Here is a 20,521-nt window from a genome sequence, read left to right as displayed (position 1 = left end):
AGATTTGTTTACTAGTGTTAAGGAACTGAATACACATTTTGTAAAATGTGAGTAGTTTACATGTTGTACACTTCATACATTGAGGATTTTTACTAATTGTATAACAATTCAATAATTTCAGCATTTAATAAACCAAGATATACCGAAATATCAATAAAAACAGAAAATTGGAATGTTTTTATAAAATTGGTATACAATACAATAATTAAAAAATAATTGGACAAAATATAAGCTGCACGAAATTAGATATGTACTTTAATACCTATAAACGCACTAGGTGCATGTATTAAAAATATCCTTAATGCATTATTTTTATTTTATTAAATATACATAATATATTTTCATAGTGCTAAAACTAATAATTTAACTAACAAAATTATTGGCCGCAGTATATTTGACTTTATTTCCTAAATTGACTTTCTATTAATTTCAAATTTTGCTTTTGCAACAGTTTTTAATCTTTGTAATGTATGATATTTATTAAAGAAATAATTTGAAAAATACTGTTTAGTAACATTGCGATTATAAATATGATAATCGTGCACGTACACATGCTATGTATGTTTTTATGTATCACAATTCTGTTGATCAATTTATTGTCAATGTGATATAAACTTCATTGAATGAGGATGAAAGAAAGTCCTCTCTTCCTCCACATAGGCGCTAGTTGTAATTATTAATAGCTAAAAATAGAGAATTAACTTGTCTAAAGATAGGTATATCAATGCTTTAAACTATAGTTTCGAATGGTACAGAGTTTCTAAAAATATTAAGACGAAATACAAATACATAATACTTCATTTTAGAATCGTGAAAAAATGTTGCCTATTATCGCTAATTTTCAGACAATGTCGGCATGTTTCTCTACACTAGACATGTGTGTTTCCGCATACGGTCTTCCTAATTTCTTATCGATCTTCAGATACAATCGATCCTTCACTTTCTCTAGGAAACACATTAAGGAATGCAATATGGTTATAAATATACCTTCGCCTACGCATATCAATGAAGCTTGAACAGGTTTTTTCCAATCGAGGATTTTATAAATATAATGATAACCATTCTTGTCTAATCCTCCAGCGAAATAATATATTAGTGAAAATATGGTGTACAAAAACACTATGATTAAACACCACCAGAAATTCCTTAACCTAAACGGAATGCTTGTAATACAAAAATCAATTATCATTAAAATACTGTTACATATGTGTAGCATAATGTTTAAAGGGTCCAAATAGTGAATCCTGGGATCGAATATGCTGCACCAATAGGTAATTGTAACTCCAAACGCGATACTAGTAGTTACGACGTAAAGGAACCAATAAACTCTGTCTATCAATCCCAGCATCAACGCGGAAGGATCAAAGTCTGATACTTTTTGCAGTTTCCATCTTCTCAATACGAGAAAAACGCCAAGTAAAGCTTGACTGACACCCAATATTAAATCCCAGTTTGTCAAATAAATTGGCCACTTATCATATACTACCATAGGTTTGTAGCTACCGAATTCGAAAATCGAACACACAACTATACAAGCCCAGACCATAAAGATTAACCAACGATAAAGTAGGTACCAGGTGCCTACATGCTTCTGACATTTTGGTTCGGACAAGAGTCGTGAATGTAGTGACTGATCCTTTTTGTAGAACCACTTCCTTGCTGCTTCTTGGCACCAGAGTTTATTTACCATTGTTCGACGACCTGCAAATAAATAATAATAAAACTAATGACGTAGGATATTCATAAAAAATGGTTACGTACAATGAAAGTAAAAAAATATGGTGTATATTTGCTATGCAACTTTAAAGCCTAGAATGAATGCTACTACGCAAGATAGTTATTAGAAATTACGAAACATTAAAATCAGACTGCTGTAATAATTCCTCCTGTCTGTGCATGATTGTTATATTACAGTAATTAGAATCCTGTTATTTGGATTTGAAATTACGAATAATTATCGTGTTATAGTACACATGCGTGTTTGTTCATTTCCGGAAAATTTCCCGCTCAAAACTTTTGAGCGGTTCAAAATCAACAATAACAATACAAGTGATTGACATACGAATTTTCATAGAGTGATAACATTTTTGTATAAAGGAGGATGATCGTAGTGTTGTGGTAATTCAATAGCAGGAGTTGTGTTGTGACAGAAACATATAAGGCAACTGCGTAGTGTTGGTTTCGAAAATCGATGATATTAAAAAATAACTTACATGATGAACATTGTAGAAGTGAAAAAAGAAATCGTTTTGGAATTACCAAACTGCTGAATAGTGTTAATACCATCTTTTATGCGAAAGCTTTTGTTAAAAGCCTGGTAAGTGAAATAATACCGTTGTCATAAAATTGGTAAGTAACATAACCTCTACGTATGATTAGAGAATCACCGTGGACGCAGCCATGTTGGTTCTATTCGAACAATTTTATCTTCACCGCGAAAAATAGCGTTTATTCAAATATTATTAAATAATATTATTTTTTAACTTAAATAAAATACGTCAATTGGTTTAGCAGTGACTAAATGTAAGATTAAATAAAAATACAATGTCATAACAAATATCAATCATTCCCCTGTTTAGGTTGCAGGTGATCTGACAGATGCACATAAAATCTAATTCTGAAATATTCTAATTCTAATTCAATTCTTTTTAAATTCATAATTATTCATTCTTTATATTTAAATTAGTAATTATATAGTTTATATGTACTGTAAACATATCTATGTATTATATTTTATATTAATTTTATCATAATTAAAAACAATTTTATACATTTATACAGTCTTTTCGTAAAAATTAGCACTGCAGCATAGATTTTAAGTTACTACATTTGCCAAATATACCGCGACCGCTGAAGGAATTTCTACGACCGCGATCTCCACAAGGTTAAGTGCAAACAAATATTATAATCTACAAGTTTGTGTTAAACAAAGTCGAATATTTGATAAGAATATACGCACAGGAAATGAATCTAATTGGGTAAATATTCCAATTTTTAAGTTTTGCGTTTCATATAAATTTATATTTCAACAAACATTTCAAAAAATCATATATGTCAGTTTCTCAGGAAGTAAACATATATGTGTATATATATATACATACACATTTCTTCATATACTGTCAACATTTCAAACTAGAGAAATACAAAGCAAGACTACATAGATCAAGTGATATCTTAAACATTATATAATTTTTAATAATTGATGAAATAGTTAAATGCACTAGCGGTATAAGTACATAGTATCATTTATAGGTTATAACAGCTTGAGCGATAGAAATAAAAGAAAAAAGTACGCCATGCCGTTCATTCGAAGGTTTGAAGCGATTGAGGTGAGACAGCCGTGTAAAATCTTTAATGGCATTGTCCAGACACCGGCGCAGATGGGAGCTGTTTTGAAGTAATTAACCCTGTTAACCCAAGGCGCTGAGGTTCGCACGGGCAGCGCTCTAAGCTCACGCACCGCGCATATGCACGTATACATATATAGATACGTAAGTCGTGACAACACGGTCAATCGGCCAATACCAATTCTCTCTTAATTTATTACAATCTTCTATTATTATCACTATAGTCACACAACTACAAGTAAAAACTTTTCCTCAAGGATCAACATCCTTAGGAATTTACACTACTTGCGAAAGAATTACATCTACAATCCAAGATTAATCAATAGAAAACCTGATAGTGGCGTGGAAAGACGAATTTTTTAATCACGTGTTACATTGAAATTCGATTAATCGATCGATTATCTCATTCAGGCAATTGATTACGTAGCCATAGTATGGCTTTGATGATAATTGAATAAATCCGTTGATAAATTTAAATTAACAGATGACACCCACATGAATCGTTTTACCGAGGACCACAACTTTTCGTAATAATCATGGAAGAGACCTATTCTAACGGTAGAAATTTAAAAAAAGTTATAATCAAACATAAATTTTTTTAAGGCGCAAGATATATCTGCTTGTGTATTAAATACATACAGAGCAAGTCGATAAGAAGTATTATCTAAAATAACTTGTTACCTATTGACGAAAAACGTTTTAAATGAATTATGTTGTATTTCATAGCTTATAAAATGGATGCAATTTTATTTTGTAGTATTTTATATTTTCTGAAAAGACCATGTATCAAGATGACTACGAATTTTTCAAATGTCGCGTTATATTTTTTATAACATCAATCGATCCTACTGGATATTCTATATAAAAAGGCATTAACCTATTTAGAGCACAGAATCATTAGTTTAGCAAATAGATGTTTTTTGCAGATAATGACCAGCTGGGTCGACTAATGTTCTAAAAAATATACGGTACCATTTAAAAATATAATAAATAAAAATATGAGATATAAAAAAATGAAATTGCATCTATCCGATGAGTCTCTGAAAATGCAACATAATTCATTTAAAATGATATTCGATAAGACTAGTAATTAACTAGTTATTTTATATCGTATGTGTTTCTTATTGACTCATCCTGTATATAGTACTAGTACTTACAAACTGTATAAGTAACACATTGAAGGAACTCCTGACTATTGAGTTAAGAACAAAACTGAAGCTCTTTTAATTCAAGCGAAGTCAAGTTCGATTTCTTGTTATTGACATCTGACAAAATACTTCGTTATCACTACGGCACTTTATGAAACTGATCTTATCAATATTGGTAATGATCTATGAGATATATATATATATACATATATATATATATACGTGATATATATCACATTTTCAGATTAGACATTTAAAATTCAAAATTTTCAAAGGGATCGAACTCTAAAAAAACAAATAACATATTTCGAGTAACAGTAATTTTCTTTATATAGTGAAGCAAAGAGGAATTTTGTTTTAAAATGAAAGAAAAAGGAAGAATGTAAACAGATCACGAACCGAGTTGTTGACCAGGCACACGAAGAGGGAGGTAGACTTTAGCTGTTGAGGGCTATGACACGAACAACGTATTCTTCGATCAAGTCGATCCTCAACCACCATAAACACACAATCTGCCTGCACGATAGAACGCCTGACCCGTCACTGACCAGTCTCCTGTCCAGTCTGGTCAAAACCCTATACCCATGAGTGAAATCAATCCAATCCGTACATTACCCTTTCCCTTCCTCCACCCTTTGTTAACTATGTATTTAAACCGCCCCTGGACGACCAGCTTCACTGCACACATTCACAGAACGTACGGTCTTTCTTTTCGTTCAACTATCACGGTTGATAGCTTTTATTTCGAGGACGTCCGTGGAATCAAAACCTTTCCACTTCATTATTTTGCCCAAATATACATAACTCATGAATTATATAATTTCAAGTTAAATAATTAAAATTTTATATTCGAATTATCAATGACATTCGTCAAAAGGTTTGGAACGTAATAAGTATATATACTTACCAGAGATTGAAGCACATGTTATCTTTCATATACTCTTACAAGTATGTATTATTTGTAAAACACTCATTTGTAACACTTTACTCAAAAAATTAAGGAAGAAGGAAGAAGCGTCTTTCAGAGCATGCCGAAGAACATGTGAATTAGTATACAAGTTATAAACCCACTTAAAGCTCAGGTTCTTCTTCGGTAACTTACAAAAACAAAAGGAACGTGGATCTTGCGTAGCCTGACGTCACACGTAAAAGTTAGTAGATTTTATAGCTTCAGAATAACTGTACGCTGAGAAAAAGAACACAACTTGTCTCTGTACTTGTCATCTCTATCCTTCAATTACAAAATATTACATTTTTCAGATACTAATCCTTCACTCTAAACAATCTGATTCACATACATCTAATCTTCCTGTCATTATAATACCAGAAGAAGAATTATATTAACACGCATCACCGAACAACTATAAACCTGCACAAGATCTTTGACTCATTTAATCCTCCAACTTTTCTTCTGTGAATGATCGAGAAACACGCATAGACAACACGTGTGAAAAATCTATAGCCGGTTGGAAAATCCATTACGTAGTAATGAAGATAACGCGAAGTCCTTACTATCGAATGAACGGCGCAACGTAAACGTAAGAAGGAAAAAGTAACCGGAAACAAAGGAAAGAACGAGGATAAACGTTCGCACCGCATAGCGTTGCGGGTGCCGGAATCCGCAGATGTTCCTTAATCCTGCCGTCGATGCAGGAAATCTTCTCCGGCACGCCATGGTCCTCTATTTCCTCACACTCGGGAGGCATTTGAGTCCGGCCTCCTGTTCGACGTACGCCTGGCCCGTGACTGCCCGGCAACCGGCTCCGCGTGCTTCAAATCAATATCAATCGCTATGCACCAGCTGTTCCCCCCGTGGTATACGGCACTGTGTTCCTTGCGACCACCTTTTCGACACGTTCTGATAATAATTGCCGGCGAGTTTCCTCCTTTTTATGAACGACTTACTATGTATTTACGGTGAACGTACCTTTGCCTAGTGCTCCCCGGATCCTTTCTCATAGAAACACATTGATGTTGACGGAATGGAATTTTTTTTAGTAATAAGTTTTTTAAAATAACTATTTTAGTATTTTCTAACTAAACATTTAAGCGAAGTTTGCTAAAAAAGACTGAAAAATATGTACTTAAAAATATCACAACTGTAAATTCATTTTCACATCTAAAATATATTTTATGTGCGTATTAATGTGATATATGAATATTTAAGTATGATATCATGTAAAAATGAATATCTATTTATGAATATATGATATATAAGTATTAAAATCGATAAAAAGATAGAAAATCGAATGAAAAGATAAAAAATTGATCAAAGATTTAAATAGTAAGAATCAATGGATAATTAGTTCGTAGAAAAATTAACTGTGCAAGTTTTCCGCTAAATATCGATCGATTAAACAAATAGTTAATACGCTAATTGCTCGTTAGTCAGCTTATGTTGCTTTTGAATACTCATATTATTGTTATTTTAGTGAAAATGGCATTATATTATGTAAGGGTTGCCGAAGTATCAATCGGCTCTATTACGAAACCCTATGTGAAAATCAGTTAATAAAAGATTATAACTTTATTAACGCTAAAGAAGGAGATATTACTTTAATTGTACAATAATCATCTAAAAGCACGCCACGCTTTGGAACTTTATTAATGTCATTCGAGCACATGGTCTTCTATACGTCCATAAGTATTTATATGGTTGCTCTGTACCGAACGCCATTGACTCGTAATGTCACACGTTGCCTCATTCATTATAAGGAAGATTTCTCTAATTCTTTGAATGGGTTACGTCTTCCTTGTTGGTAGATATGCTTTCTCACTGTTTACAAGAATTATGAAAGTATAATATTTTATTGCGTTCACTATAAAGATAACTTTCTATGCTTAAAACTTTTTAACACAGGTAAATATATTAGTTTATCTCCCCTGCAAGAAAAAAGGGCCGCGTGGTCAAGGTTTTACGCAAACGCAATCGTGTGGTTCGCATCGTCGTTTTGGACGTTTACGAGGGATACCGAATTAGGGCTGCGGTGGGTTCCCCGAGGTCGAATCGGTTTGTTGATTTCAACGTAGATCGTAAACTGAACAGTATGCAGTATTTCGAAGAATTGATCGATGATACGGCTCACTTTACAAATCGCTCTGTACAAACTTTATATATACAAGTCATCTATCTTATCATTTCATTATATGTATACCTCGAAGATTCTAAATAAAAAGAATTTGGAACTGAGGATATTAAAGGTAAAGAGTTAATATAAAAAAATGTAAAGTGGTAAAGTAAACGAGCGAGTGAAAGTTTTCCTAAAGTTCTTATTTAAACCGTACAGGATGGTCTACTAGGAAAAGAAGGTTGACCAAGCTGTGAGGTGATTGGTCGGCTGGAATCACCAGACTTTCGAGCACATACACAATATTCTGCCGCACAACCACCGTTCAGTGGTTGCGTGTGATAAGGTATTGAATAGTCTCAGCAAGCAGCAACGATGCAGCAATTTTGCTGATTGCAAACACGTACGCGGTAGGTAGTCTTTTGAAACTTGTTAAGCGTATGACGTGGTCTTGATTCTACCTTAAATGATTGCACGCCACCGACCGGGCGTTCATTAGTGGATCGGCTACTAGATGATGATGGAGCAGTCAAGTGTGCGTGTTTTCGGCGTTATGCAACTATGCAATAGTGCGTTAAAGCATGGTCAAATTACGGTAGATGCTTCGACGCTGCACGTCTCTTATTTATGCTGTTGTATGCGAATTTCATTCTTCCCAGTCATAAAATTCTGATGCATTTGAGGAAATGAAAACGACACTGGAAATTTCCACAAGAATGTAACTCCTATACGCCTATGCATTTTTTATGGTTACGGAGATCTCCGGTTACCTGTGTATGCGTACGTAAGCGGTTTACGCGTATCATTAACCGGTAGTAAGACGTTTTATTCGATTAATACCGTGTTTGAGGATTCGTAGGCGCTTCTTCAAACATGAAGACTTTCTTTTAATTGTATTAGTAGAATCTAATATGCTTGTAATTTATTTGAAAGTAAAATTAATTTACCGTTTACTTTATAGTTTTATTATATTCATTATTACACTATATATAGAACACTATATATAGAGCGTAAGTTGTCTGAAACTTTGAATGGAGCACCCTGTATATAAAATTCTAAATAAAAGCAATTGATAAAATTATCAAATTTTCAGGATTTAATGGATTATGTTGATGAAATATTTCGAACACATGGCTAATAAAAAGGATTTCCTATGGCTGATTAATACTCACACACATATAGAACAAGTATTTGGAAGCGTAGTCATGATCCTAACCGAGAGCTACAATTTTATAAATATACGGGACCACACGAAGGAAACAACGTGGTGGAAGACCGAGTTTTGTGATTCGTTGGTTTACGAGACGACGCACCGTTCGTGTACCAAAAATAAGCGAGATATCTTGCCTTTGCCGGTCTCTCGAGATTCAGAAGACTCGAAGATACTAAGATAGAGGCAAACGTGCAGCCACTGATTCAGATTCACAAGGTATAGAAAACAGAACGGAATGATGGGTTTGCGATATCTCTTCTGCGGTTAAATCGTGGTGTAACGTGAATCTTCATCTCTCGAACAATGCGACAGAGATTCAATATCCGTTGGATCATTCTCACCATTTGCTTCCTACTATGCACCGGCTGCTTGGCTAAAGACGGGTACATGTAAGTAATGTTAGATCAAGAGCGGCATTATTTTGAACAAAAAATATACATATAAATAGTAAAATGATTAATGGATACGATCACGTTAACTGTTTCTGATCTTTTTGGAATGGCGTATACCGTATACCATATATCGAAACTGACAGGGATTAGATATTGATTTTACCTGTATTACTTTTTAGTTTGACAGATCGTCATCAATTTCCTTTATTTCCATTAAATATCAAAATATAAATATAAATTTAAAATCGATATTATTTTGTGGTAATTCAAGGAGAAATACTTTCGTCATTCTTTAAATATCGTTAACCAATAACTGTTATTCTAAAATGTGTACAGATTTGATGACAATAGATGTTCTATAATCTGTTTAATTATTCATTTAATGGAATAGAAATTGAGGAGTACATTCATTATTTTATCGCTTTACAGAGTCACGCGATGGGCAGAGATCTTGGGCGACGAATTATGGGAACTTGCAGAAAAGGTGGCGCGACCCGAAGAGCTATTAAGTGTAAGTTTGATCTTCATTCGTGCATGCATCTATGTCCATACATAAGTTACACGCGATCGCGTGTTTCTCTCTTTCTCTGTCTGCCCATCAGTATCGGTTGATTCGTGTAACTATTTTTGTCACGCCCCCGTACATGATTATCGTCACTTAACAGAGGTAGAAAACTTAACGGACAGAGAAGAAGAAAATAGTAAAAGGGAAAGACCGACAGAAAACACAAGGGAAATAAAGTTATTACTAATGTAAAAAACAATCAACACAGAAAAGAAGAAAATTAGGCACATGAGATAGACAAAAAAAAAAAAAATATTTGATAAAGAAGAAGATTTTAGTATAATATCAGGACTGCAAAATATTCGAAGAATTATACTTTTTAGAGATTTTTCGACTGAAGCCGAAATGAGCCAATCGCCTGAAATGACTTTTCACGGAAATAAGTCGTAAAAAATCTCGGTCGACTTGTTGATGTATGACGACTTCGTGGATCTTGATGATATTTTTTTCAAACTTTGGTACGCTTAATCCACCGTGTGATTTATTCTGTATGCATTTGAACCATGAGTATTGGAATAGATTTGGATTATTTAGATTTGGACCAGCTAGGCTGTGATCATATAGAGAGCGGTAAGCAGAAAATTGGCATTTGGAGTATTAGTATAGGCTGTGCCACCGCTTGTATGATCATTGTCTTGCACGAATTTGTGTTGAAATGTTGGTAAAACCGAATTTTCAAAATCATTCATTTTCATGAATAGCAACTGTCATCTTTGGGTTTGGCAACCTAAATACTCTCGAAGAGTCACATTCAGATACAAAATTTTGCAATCCGGATACTATACTTTATCTAAGAAGAAAAAGTGGAAAAACACATAAATGCATTACTCGTCTGTGATAAGTGGTAACGAAGATACAATGTATCGACCTACGATAAACTAAATCGCCAAACTCTTGCACTGGTTACTTGGCCGTTAATAACTTTGTTGGTAATTTTGGTTTATAGAGAGATAATTCATTGATGGATCAATAAATTACCCGTTATCTATATATAACTTAGATGGCCCTGAAAAAGCAACTGAAATTATGTTACGCAAATTGAAAGTACTTGTGATCTGCGTAGGGAAAGTGTTCTGCGCTTTGAAGCGCGATCTCCGTGCACAGATGCCGCCTGCGATACGTTTTGAACAATGAATAGATTGTATCTGCTGAAGCCTATTTGTTAAACAACGTAAAATACTAATGTACGAGTTGATAACGGGAAAACATAACTCTATAAAAGTTGCTAAAAGTTAATGTCTAAACAAGACGTCTTTTAAAGAAAAAAAATATTTTACATTTATGATTAATATTTTTTCATTAAGAAATCTAGACGGTCTTTGCAACAAATATTTTGTTATGAAAACGAATATAATTTTATTTTTATTTTGTACTGAACTAAACTTCAGGTGTTATGATAATTCACGATAATGCAGTGACATTGCATTCTCGCTAGATGGTTCATGGCTGTCATTATTAATAAAACTAAGCCAGGATTTGTAATACAATAGGCTATTACTTGTATTAATTATCCAAAGTGGATCGCAGGAGGTTTAGTATAATAACCGTACATATTTTACAAGGATATGATTAAAATTGGTCAATAGAAAAGAACCTGGTTTATGCTGTTTATCGATCATTCTTGTCCTTTTATCAAGAACGAAGCATAACCATGCGAAAAATGCAGTCATTACTATAAATGAATCGGGTAAATGTTTGAAAAATGACCATGAAGCAGTTGACATTCGTAGAGCTTTGTGCTCTAATGTTTTTGTAAATCGTCCGTAACATTTATAATTCAAAATTGTACATATATGTAGTATGAAAATTCAGTTTTATAATTAAAGATTTCCAATTTTCAATTGTACCACTTGTACATAGCACTTCGCAATTGCAAAGAGTATATCGATGCATATATTATTAGTATACGCATACATACATACATTACCATAGCGATGTATTATAAAAATATTATTATTTAACTGTAAAGTTTCTCCCTCTTTTTTCCTAAAAACTTTGTTCCGATGCGAAGGAATGAACGACCAGGTTCATTACGTATTGTTCAAAAGAACAATACGATGAGACACGGGCGCGTACGAGTAAAAAAAGGCCGCGGTTTCGGCGCAAGAAATTAATAGTAGCATGGCGTGACGAGAGGGAAAAAGCGGTAGAATCCAGGTCGAAGAGGAGGCAAGGTATAACCGTAGTCCCGAATGAATTGCAGAAATACAAAGCGATGAACACGCGAGTGGAAAATAAGTCCGGGGAGGAGTTGGTGAACATAATCAGCGAGAACGTCGGTAGGATGCTCCGAAGGAAGATGGACGCGGTGACCTGCATCCGGATGGCGGCTGAGGAACACGCAGAAAACTGGGAGAACGATGAGGAGGAGGGAAATTTCACTTACGTGTCCGGAAAATATAGTCCAGTGAACAAGGAGTTACCAAAGATTCCATCGAATATGGAAAAAAACATCGATGCTTACAGGTTCATAGGAAATTGCTTTTATCCAATTTAGATTTCTTCTTTCTATAGCTAAAAACAGCAAATATCTATCTACCCTCACTTTTTCATTATACGTATACTGTATACCTGAATTCAAATTCTCATCCTCAATTATTCGATGAAATATAGTTATTTAAAAATTATTAGTCAAACTGTAAATGATTAAAGACGAATCAGCAAGTCGATTTTTCTGTGAAAGTATATCTATATCGTTTGATGATTACTGATTATTTGAGATGAAAAATTTTTCATGTTCATGGAACGAATACAGTTATACTACGTAGTGATATATATATGTAATAATACGTAATTCGTGCGTAATATCGAAGCATTCTGAGTAGTACCGAATGGAATTAGGCTGAGAAGCTTGAAACGTCTTCGGCATCGATTCGTAGGTGAATGTTCGAACCACGAATTGGGTCTAGCATTCTGTCTTGGTCTGAATAGTTTGACGGTCGAAGAAATTGATAGTATTTGTTTGAAACGTGAAAATTAAATGAGATGAAATTCGAACAAGTTTTAAGTTACAAAATACATTCGATACATTCATAATCCGCTCATTTCTCTATAAGCAACAAAAATAATTGATTCCGTATTACAAAATATAAATGTGATTGTTAAAAATATTTACAGAAAAATGCTGCTAACGCCTGACTCACACTTTTACAATATACCAGTAAATACAAGCTTTTCGTCAGTGCATATACCTACAAATGTATACGACATGTCACCAGCGGTGATCGAGGATATAAAGAAAACCGAGATCCTCGACAATATCTTCCAACAAAACTACGAGTCAGATCCAGCTTTGTCTTGGCAATATTTCGGCTCTGTCACGGGAATGTTGAGACAATATCCTGCCATGCAGTGGAAGATGGATCCTACGCAGGACAACGAAGGAGGAGAGGAAGAAGATGAAGAAAAGCCTGACATTTATGATTGCAGAGTACGTAGCTGGTTCATTGAGGCAGCGACTTGTAGCAAGGACATGGTAATACTGATGGATACCAGCGGCAGCATGACGGGCATGGGAAAGACTATTGGTGATTATTGGTGAAATATTAGTATTTCAACCTTTTAATTGTAGGGTGGAGTTAATTTAACTTAAATGAGAAGTAATTTCCATAAGAATATTCTTTGTAATTGTAAGATATGATAGAACTACGTTAATAACTTTGATTCAGTTTTAACATTTTTAAGAAACTGTTTAGTTTCCCTTCAATTTATGACTCTACATATTTCTACGTATTTGTATATGTACTATATGCGTTAATAAATGTTATAACGGCCTGACGCGACCACGGAAAATGTGTTAGAATCAAAATTAGAACGCATTTGTGGTTGCTCCGTGTAAACTATGTAATGCATGTTTGGAATGCACCGCGAATCTGAGGTTACACGTGCAGTATTCAGTGAGGATAGAGTATATTGACGTAATCGTATCGCATAAATCTTCGCAAAGATTAGGTAATCTTTTCATTCTTGGTATAATGTAATCACAGAAAAACAATTATTTTAATGATGTGAAAACTAATATTAGTCCAATTTCCTTTCTTTCCTAGGTGAAATATTCAAGATACTTATCCCCATTCTTTCGTAAATATTTTTCAGCAAGGACAACAGTGAACGCAATATTGGATACTCTCTCAAATAATGATTTCGTGACTGTATTGAGCTATACAAACGTAACATACGATGTGGTGCCCTGCTTCAAAGACATGCTAATCCAGGCTACTCCAGAAAATGTGTACACTTTCAAGAATGCTATAGCAAATGTTAAAACAGAAGGACTCGCTAATCTAACAGAAGCATTCACTAGAGCTTTCAACCTACTAAGCACATACAGAGAAACACGCGGGTGTGGTGCAGACACATCGTGCAATCAGTTAATTATGCTTGTCACGGATGGCGTTCCTGGAAATCTGACAGAAGTAAACCAATATCTCCTCATAAAAAATTACGTTATTTATCTAAGCTGCTAATTATCTCCTCGTCTTTTCCTCTTAAAACTGTAGATCTTTTCTTGAGCACATTTAGTAAGGAAAAAGCGATTTTATCTGACGAGATAATTACGCTTAAACAGATGATTAGACCTAACAATAATGGAAACAATTTTCTAGGGGATCTACATGTACATATATACATATATATACTCCAACAATTTTTCTATACATCTATTTGAATGCTATTATTCATAATGTAGAGAAAATCCCTCTAATTAATTGCTCTATCACAGAAGTACGGAGCTCGCTTCTGTCTATAGACCATTCAACCTCCCACTTGTGCTTATTGTAATTCGCCCTGGCTGAGCTACGCTTCCACAAGAATTATACTATCGAGCATAAGAACACGCTACGCTGTCGCGAAACCGCACTAAATTTAAGTAGGTCCGGTGAGCGCGATTTCCACTGAAGAAAAAGGTCGCGTTTTCAGCTCTATCCTCGACGAGTAGCTCTTCAGTTTTATGAGATCCCACTCAAATCGACAAGAATCATAGCGATCTCTGTCTTTCTACCTCTACCTCTTTTTCTTTCCCGCTCCTTTCATCTTTCTCCGGTCTTCTTCTCTTTCCTTCATCTTTTCTCCTTCTTACCATCATTCCCTCGTACTCTTTCCCTCTTTTGACGCTACTCCGTCGATCTCTCACATTTTTCTCTCCTTCTTACTCAGTATCTACGTATATACCGACGCTCTTCACGCGACAGTGGTCGCATTTCCTTATCACTCTTTCTAGCGCTTAGAAAACGCATCATCAACGATAACGCCGCGGCACAGTTGCACTACGATTACGCGAAACTTTATGGCTGTGAATATGCTGCTCCAAACGACCTTTTTATACTCTATTTCTTTTTACTATCTATTCGAACTAACTTTATTTTTGTTATTTTTATCAAGTAACATTCGAAAGGATATGATCTATCTGAATTTTATTTAGGTATTCAGAACATGGAACTGGCGAGATAATGACACACACATTCCTGTACGAGTATTCACATATCTTTTGGGAAAAGAAGTTACCAAAGTTCGAGAAATTCAATGGATGGCTTGTCTAAATCGCGGCTACTATACGCATGTTCACACACTAGAAGAAGTTCGGGAACAAGTGCTGAAATACATTCCCGTGGTCGCACGACCTATGGTTCTTCAGGATGTGGTGCATCCTGTCGTTTGGACCCATGCTTATGCGGACATTACGGTGAGATAATCACTTTATACAGATAACTAATAATTGTATAATGTATAATCACGTTATAATTTTTAATCTTTGTCGTGTAAACAATTGATCTATAATTAATTCATAATCAAAATTACCCGACTATTAGATCATTTTAGGTGTTTGAAGAAAGTAAAACGTTTGACTATGTTAACAATCTGTACACATCGAAAAGCATCTATGGCACTGTTTCCTCTTTGACCGTTTCACTTTGTACATAGTGTCCCCAATTCTGTAAATTTTCTGATTCACCTTCCGCTAGAATCCAGCACTCGCCACTTGGCTGTGGCTGGTGATGCAGCACAAGGAGCAACAATCACGGCTTCAGAAACTTCTGAAAGGAAAACGTCTGGGCGTTCGAATAAATGAGGACGATACCTACATACAGAAGGTTCAGAGCAAGCAACAATCATCCCTGTAGCTTTAAAGCTGCCTTATCGTGCTCGATGCGCTCTTTCCCTTGGCATTTAGTTGAATGTAGAAATAGTAGTACACCCAGCAGATAAATTTAGGCGAATCCTGCATATAATTATCATTAGCCAGGCACTTTTATTTTAATTTCCATTCGCGTTTAATCTTGCTCCTCTGTATCCCGAAAATTAATCCCATTGTAAAATGCGATTTTTTATTGACCTATTGTTAAAGCATTTTGAATGGAAATAAAGTTTCGTATTTTCTTTGCATGCAATACTTTTCTTAGGAAATGTAAGTCGTAAAATATTAGATAATGGCAAACAAGACTGCACAGCATCTATAAAATGTTTAATAGTTCTTTAGATTTTATGGCACAACCTCAAATGTTATTATTTTTTTTTTTATATATATAAGTGTGATTTTTTTACACTGATTGAATCATAGAATAACACGAAATAGAATATAGTATACACGTAGAAGGGAAAACAAATTAAATCTGTACCTATGAATTTACAAACTTACAAATAATTAAATTGTACATCTAACAGCTCCACAAGAGTGAGGACGTTCGACAGGATGCATCTCTATTGAACACGACAGCTTGGCAGGAGTACAGGCTCCTTACATCCGTCAGCACGCCAGTGTTCGACCGTAAAGGAAATCGCAACAATCGGACAAGAATAGCGAATTTACTAGGTGTGGCCGGCACGGATGTACCAATTGACGACATTCGAAAGCTTACATTGCCATACAAGCTGGGCGTGAATGGATATGCTTTCATCGTGTCCAACAACGGATATGTGATACTGCATCCAGATTTGAGACCCGTTTATAAAGGCACATTAAAGCGGAATTACAACAGCATAGATCTCACGGAAGTGGAGATCTTGGATGATGGTCGTGGCCCAAGGTAGTTTCCTTTATTTTTTAGACTTACATTTACAAAAATATAATACGTCTGAAACATATATAATATGTTTGTTTGTATAGCCTCAAATTTAATAAAGATCTAAATTTTACACTCATTCTTTCCTAAAGAATAAAAAAGTATATAATAATCTATTCTAAAAGCTTGGTCATGATAAATCTCCGAAGTATAGCGGTTCCTGAAAGAGGAAGATATTGCTTTCGTGCCACGCGGCAGACCTTAGAGGTTTAAGAAGAGTTTTTATTAAAAACGGGTACAGGAACCCCGGGCCAGAGGTGCTGGAACTACGAGCCGCGTTGGTGGACCACAAAAAAGGCAGCTTAAAAGGAGTACCCGTGAAATTGCATTACGACGACAACCGTCGTGTATCTCTCGAAAGACGTGACTACTTCTACGCGCCTCTCCCTGGAACGCCCTTTGGCCTTGCGGTCGCTATACCCAACTATGGCACAACTTGGATCAAGGTAATCCTTTCAGGATATCGTGTGTACACACGCATTGCTAGAAGTTTACGGAATCCCGGAGTATCTCGGCTAGTTCCGGTGAACCCGATGCCACAAACTCGGACTCGCGTTCTCGAGATTGTGGAGCGCATAAACTTTGAGACCTAGTAGAGAAAGCTTAGATGGTAAACAGCAACCATCTGCGGTAACCTCTTAATGATCGATCGAGCGCGGAAAATTCCTTATAGTTAATGTAACTTTAAGGTGAAGCTCGAAACTTATGGTTTAACAATCAATAGTAAAAATAACGGAAACGGCAACATATATTTTTTGCCGTTTTTAAAAACGTTTAAAAATACATTCGATTTAAAAAGATAATAGTTTACTTTGTTGAATAATAGCTTTCTCTTTTTCAACATATTACTGGTTATCCTTAACTCATCCTAAATTAAAAATTGTATTACACATTGTTTAAGGTTGGAGATGAAATCCGGAGGAACCAGAACTTGAAGGTGAATATCTCCGACTTCTTTATGGGCAACAACTGGCGAGTACACCCCGGTTGGGTATACTGTCGCTTTCACTATTTAGAGGGTCACGAATTCAACAGTCCCGAACAAGAGTTGAGACACTTCCTGGACCTGTTAAGTAAGCCTGGCTGGCGTTGGTCTGAACAGTACGAAACTGAAACTGACCATGTTCCTAACTGTGGTAGACGGACTTTGTCACAGGATGATTATTATTGCAACAAGGAATTGATGCAGCTGTTAGTTTTCGATGCAAAAGCAACGAATGCCAGCTTCAATAGCGATTTTGTATTGGACGATCCCCGAGCGCGACAGTTAGCAGAAAATTATGGAATTTTTTTAAGATTCGTCGCCACTCAGAGTGGTTTAACTAGATGGCATCATTTAGATACAAACAAATTACCCGAAGACGATGATGGCATCGTTTTTGGTGATCTTCACAGGAGAGCTGTAAACGAACCTTGGTATAAAGGTGCCATTTTCCAAAATATTTTAGATCCTAACAGCATATCTCTGTCAGGTGATTGGAAAAGATCATTTCTTAATAAAATTGCTTATCTACTTTCTTAACGTTTAAATATCTATTTATCTTTTAAATTGTTTCAGTTCCTTGGGAAGCAGGAGTGAATGCTACAGTAACAGCTTCGATTGGAATATTCCCTAAAGACGACAGCAAAACTGCACCAGCAGCAGTGATCGGTTTTCAGATGCCAATGAAGCATCTTTATAAGAGATTTATTAACCTAACTTCCGGCCAAACAAACTCAACCTTGATAAATTGCCGCAATTTATGGATAGATTGTTACTTGCTCGATCAGAATGGCTTCATCGTGATATCAGAAGCGCACAACGACACCGGTCAATTCATGGGGACACAGGAGGGTGCAGTGATGAATTCCATGGTCGGTCAGGGTCTCTATAATCCTGTCGAAATTTACGATTATCAAGCCTGGTGTGAGGAAGTTGTAAGTACTTGAACTTATAGTATATTTTAGTAACCGAAACAATCATACCTTTTCTTCATTTCTGCTTTTATAAATTGTCATGTAACGATTAATTTCCATATGTAACGACAAGATTTTTCTGTAGTAAGACCTGGACAAATCTTATTTCCTTTACATTTTCACCTTTTTCTCCCACCTTACTATACCCAGCATTCACAATCGTATAACATATAAACTTCAAGTTTTCAAGTTCCATCACCGAGCGAGAGTTCGTTAAAAGCTCCGTATTTCGAGAAGCATGCGAGTGTAAGGTAAAGTTTCAAAAAGAAGCCCAAGAAACAAGTAAAACATATAATCGAAAAGTTCCTGGAAACTGTACGATTCCGTCCGCTCTTTGGCGACATATTTCTAATTCGTGCCAAGTTCCACCGAAGAAAAAGTTCTCTCGCCGGGCGAAAGATAGCCGTAACTTGTCGTGGAACGTTTCGCAAACAAAATGAGAAACTCGGCCGAGACAAAAACAATCTCACGGGAACAAAACCGTATCCACAGCGCATCAGTGGTGCGGCCACCTCTCTGACGGACCCGTTGATGTACATCTGGAAACTGTTGCTCTGGTTTCTGTTACGTGTGACGTGGTTCACGACCCAGTTCGTGAACTTGCCAGTCGGCTACGCCAAAGTCCATTTCGATGAAGACGCCCCGGACCCGCCGCCCCCACCTCGTCCTTGTCTCTATCATTATCCTTGCGACCAGAAAAGGGTACTTTATATGATGAACAACACGATCGCTGGCCAGGGCATCACGAATCATTCGGATTATTGCTCAAGGCCGTTCTATGCTCGTAGGGTCAGTGTCTTTCTTTTTACCCTCGAGTAGTGTACTTTACCCATAAATTAATTTAAAACATGAAAAAAGGATACACGAATGATATAATTCGCAGGTCCCGCATACAAATTTATTATTGGTGGTCGTTGATGCTATGTATCCAACCTGTTACAAGAGATTAGAGGTAACACCGGTGACAATTTCGCCGCTTGAATACACGAATGGCTCGGAAAGCGCGCCTTGCCATAAAATTCCACTAAACGACCTTAAAAGGAGGCGTCTTGAGGGCTGCTTCACGGAGCATCCCTTGGAGTATGAGATCGAGGACTGCGGAGGGGCATCACAACTGACTGTATCTTTGCTGTTATTTTCTACCGTTGTAGCTAGAATCTTATATACGTTTATATAATTGTTTAAAACAAGAAGATTATGGATTCGTTTAACGATATTGATTGCCTCGAGTATGATGCGAATTACAGTATATAAATGGTATGATAATAATAACGTTGATATTTATTGTGTCGAACCTTATAACTTCTTGCAAAAAAATAAAATTAAATATTGAAACATGATTAAGATGAATTATTCTTATTTTAAAAAACGTAAGACTGATGATTACTGTAACTTCGATAGCTATTCAGATTAGAAATATTTAACTTGATGTTTTGTAAAGTAGATTATGTTTTTTTTTGTGGACCAAAGACATCGAAGAACGAATCGATCGTAGCGAAGAAAAGAGAACATAAAGCCTGGCGAAATATCTCCCTATCCATGCAAGATACGATTTTCTGTTGGCGTCGGAATGTCTGTTGATAGGGTGAAAGGAACTTGCCCCAGAAAATGTTTTGTTCCCTCTTCCACTCGGATATTCAGATCATAACTTCGCAAAAATTGTAATTTTTTATTCCATTTTCTTGTATCGAATAAAATTATACTCGTCAAAAATGGCTAATCAAAATTAATCAGTTTCTTTTTCAATCTTTTCCAATCGGTTTTTTTCTATGTA

At 35.6% G+C, this 20,521-nt stretch overlaps 2 protein-coding genes across 10 annotated transcripts; one reads left to right on the top strand and one right to left on the bottom strand.

Annotated features, from left to right (window-relative positions):
• Positions 1-297: 297 nt before the first annotated feature.
• On the bottom strand, positions 298-6,896 carry LOC122567962 (protein rolling stone-like). 3 transcript variants are annotated; one of them, XM_043727163.1, is made up of 2 exons: positions 6,090-6,896; positions 298-1,701 (listed from the first exon to the last, which is right to left on the bottom strand). In XM_043727163.1, exons 1-2 carry the CDS (start codon positions 6,199-6,201, stop codon positions 842-844), a joined length of 972 nt encoding a protein of 323 aa, XP_043583098.1. In that variant the 5' UTR covers positions 6,202-6,896; the 3' UTR covers positions 298-841. The 3 variants fall into 3 exon arrangements, with proteins under 3 accessions (XP_043583098.1, XP_043583097.1, XP_043583099.1); XM_043727162.1 differs by lacking the exon at positions 6,090-6,896 and adding an exon at positions 3,301-3,481; XM_043727164.1 differs by lacking the exon at positions 6,090-6,896 and adding an exon at positions 2,214-2,548.
• Positions 3,373-20,477, top strand: LOC122567958 (voltage-dependent calcium channel subunit alpha-2/delta-3). 7 transcript variants are annotated; one of them, XM_043727154.1, is made up of 16 exons: positions 6,928-7,254; positions 7,356-7,696; positions 7,783-8,343; positions 8,657-9,165; positions 9,598-9,679; positions 11,937-12,199; positions 12,851-13,260; positions 13,829-14,148; positions 15,153-15,413; positions 15,694-15,822; positions 16,394-16,755; positions 17,033-17,237; positions 17,693-18,263; positions 18,350-18,708; positions 19,240-19,536; positions 19,631-20,072. In XM_043727154.1, the coding sequence occupies exons 4-16, from the start codon at positions 9,080-9,082 to the stop codon at positions 19,922-19,924; spliced, it is 3,639 nt and encodes a 1,212-aa protein (XP_043583089.1). In that variant the 5' UTR covers positions 6,928-7,254; positions 7,356-7,696; positions 7,783-8,343; positions 8,657-9,079; the 3' UTR covers positions 19,925-20,072. The 7 variants fall into 7 exon arrangements, 6 of the variants coding, with proteins under 6 accessions (XP_043583093.1, XP_043583089.1, XP_043583090.1 ...); XR_006316932.1 differs by lacking the exon at positions 6,928-7,254 and adding an exon at positions 20,218-20,351 and having other exon boundaries at positions 19,631-20,004; XM_043727155.1 differs by lacking the exon at positions 6,928-7,254 and having other exon boundaries at positions 7,783-7,973; positions 8,063-8,343.
• The last annotated feature ends 44 nt before the right edge of the window (positions 20,478-20,521 follow it).

This window comes from Bombus pyrosoma, linkage group LG5 (assembly GCF_014825855.1).
Source record: "Bombus pyrosoma isolate SC7728 linkage group LG5, ASM1482585v1, whole genome shotgun sequence".
NCBI lineage: Eukaryota > Metazoa > Arthropoda > Insecta > Hymenoptera > Apidae > Bombus > Bombus pyrosoma.
The sequence above is the reverse complement of the archived record's forward strand: the minus strand, read 5'-3'. Positions and strand labels throughout refer to the sequence as shown.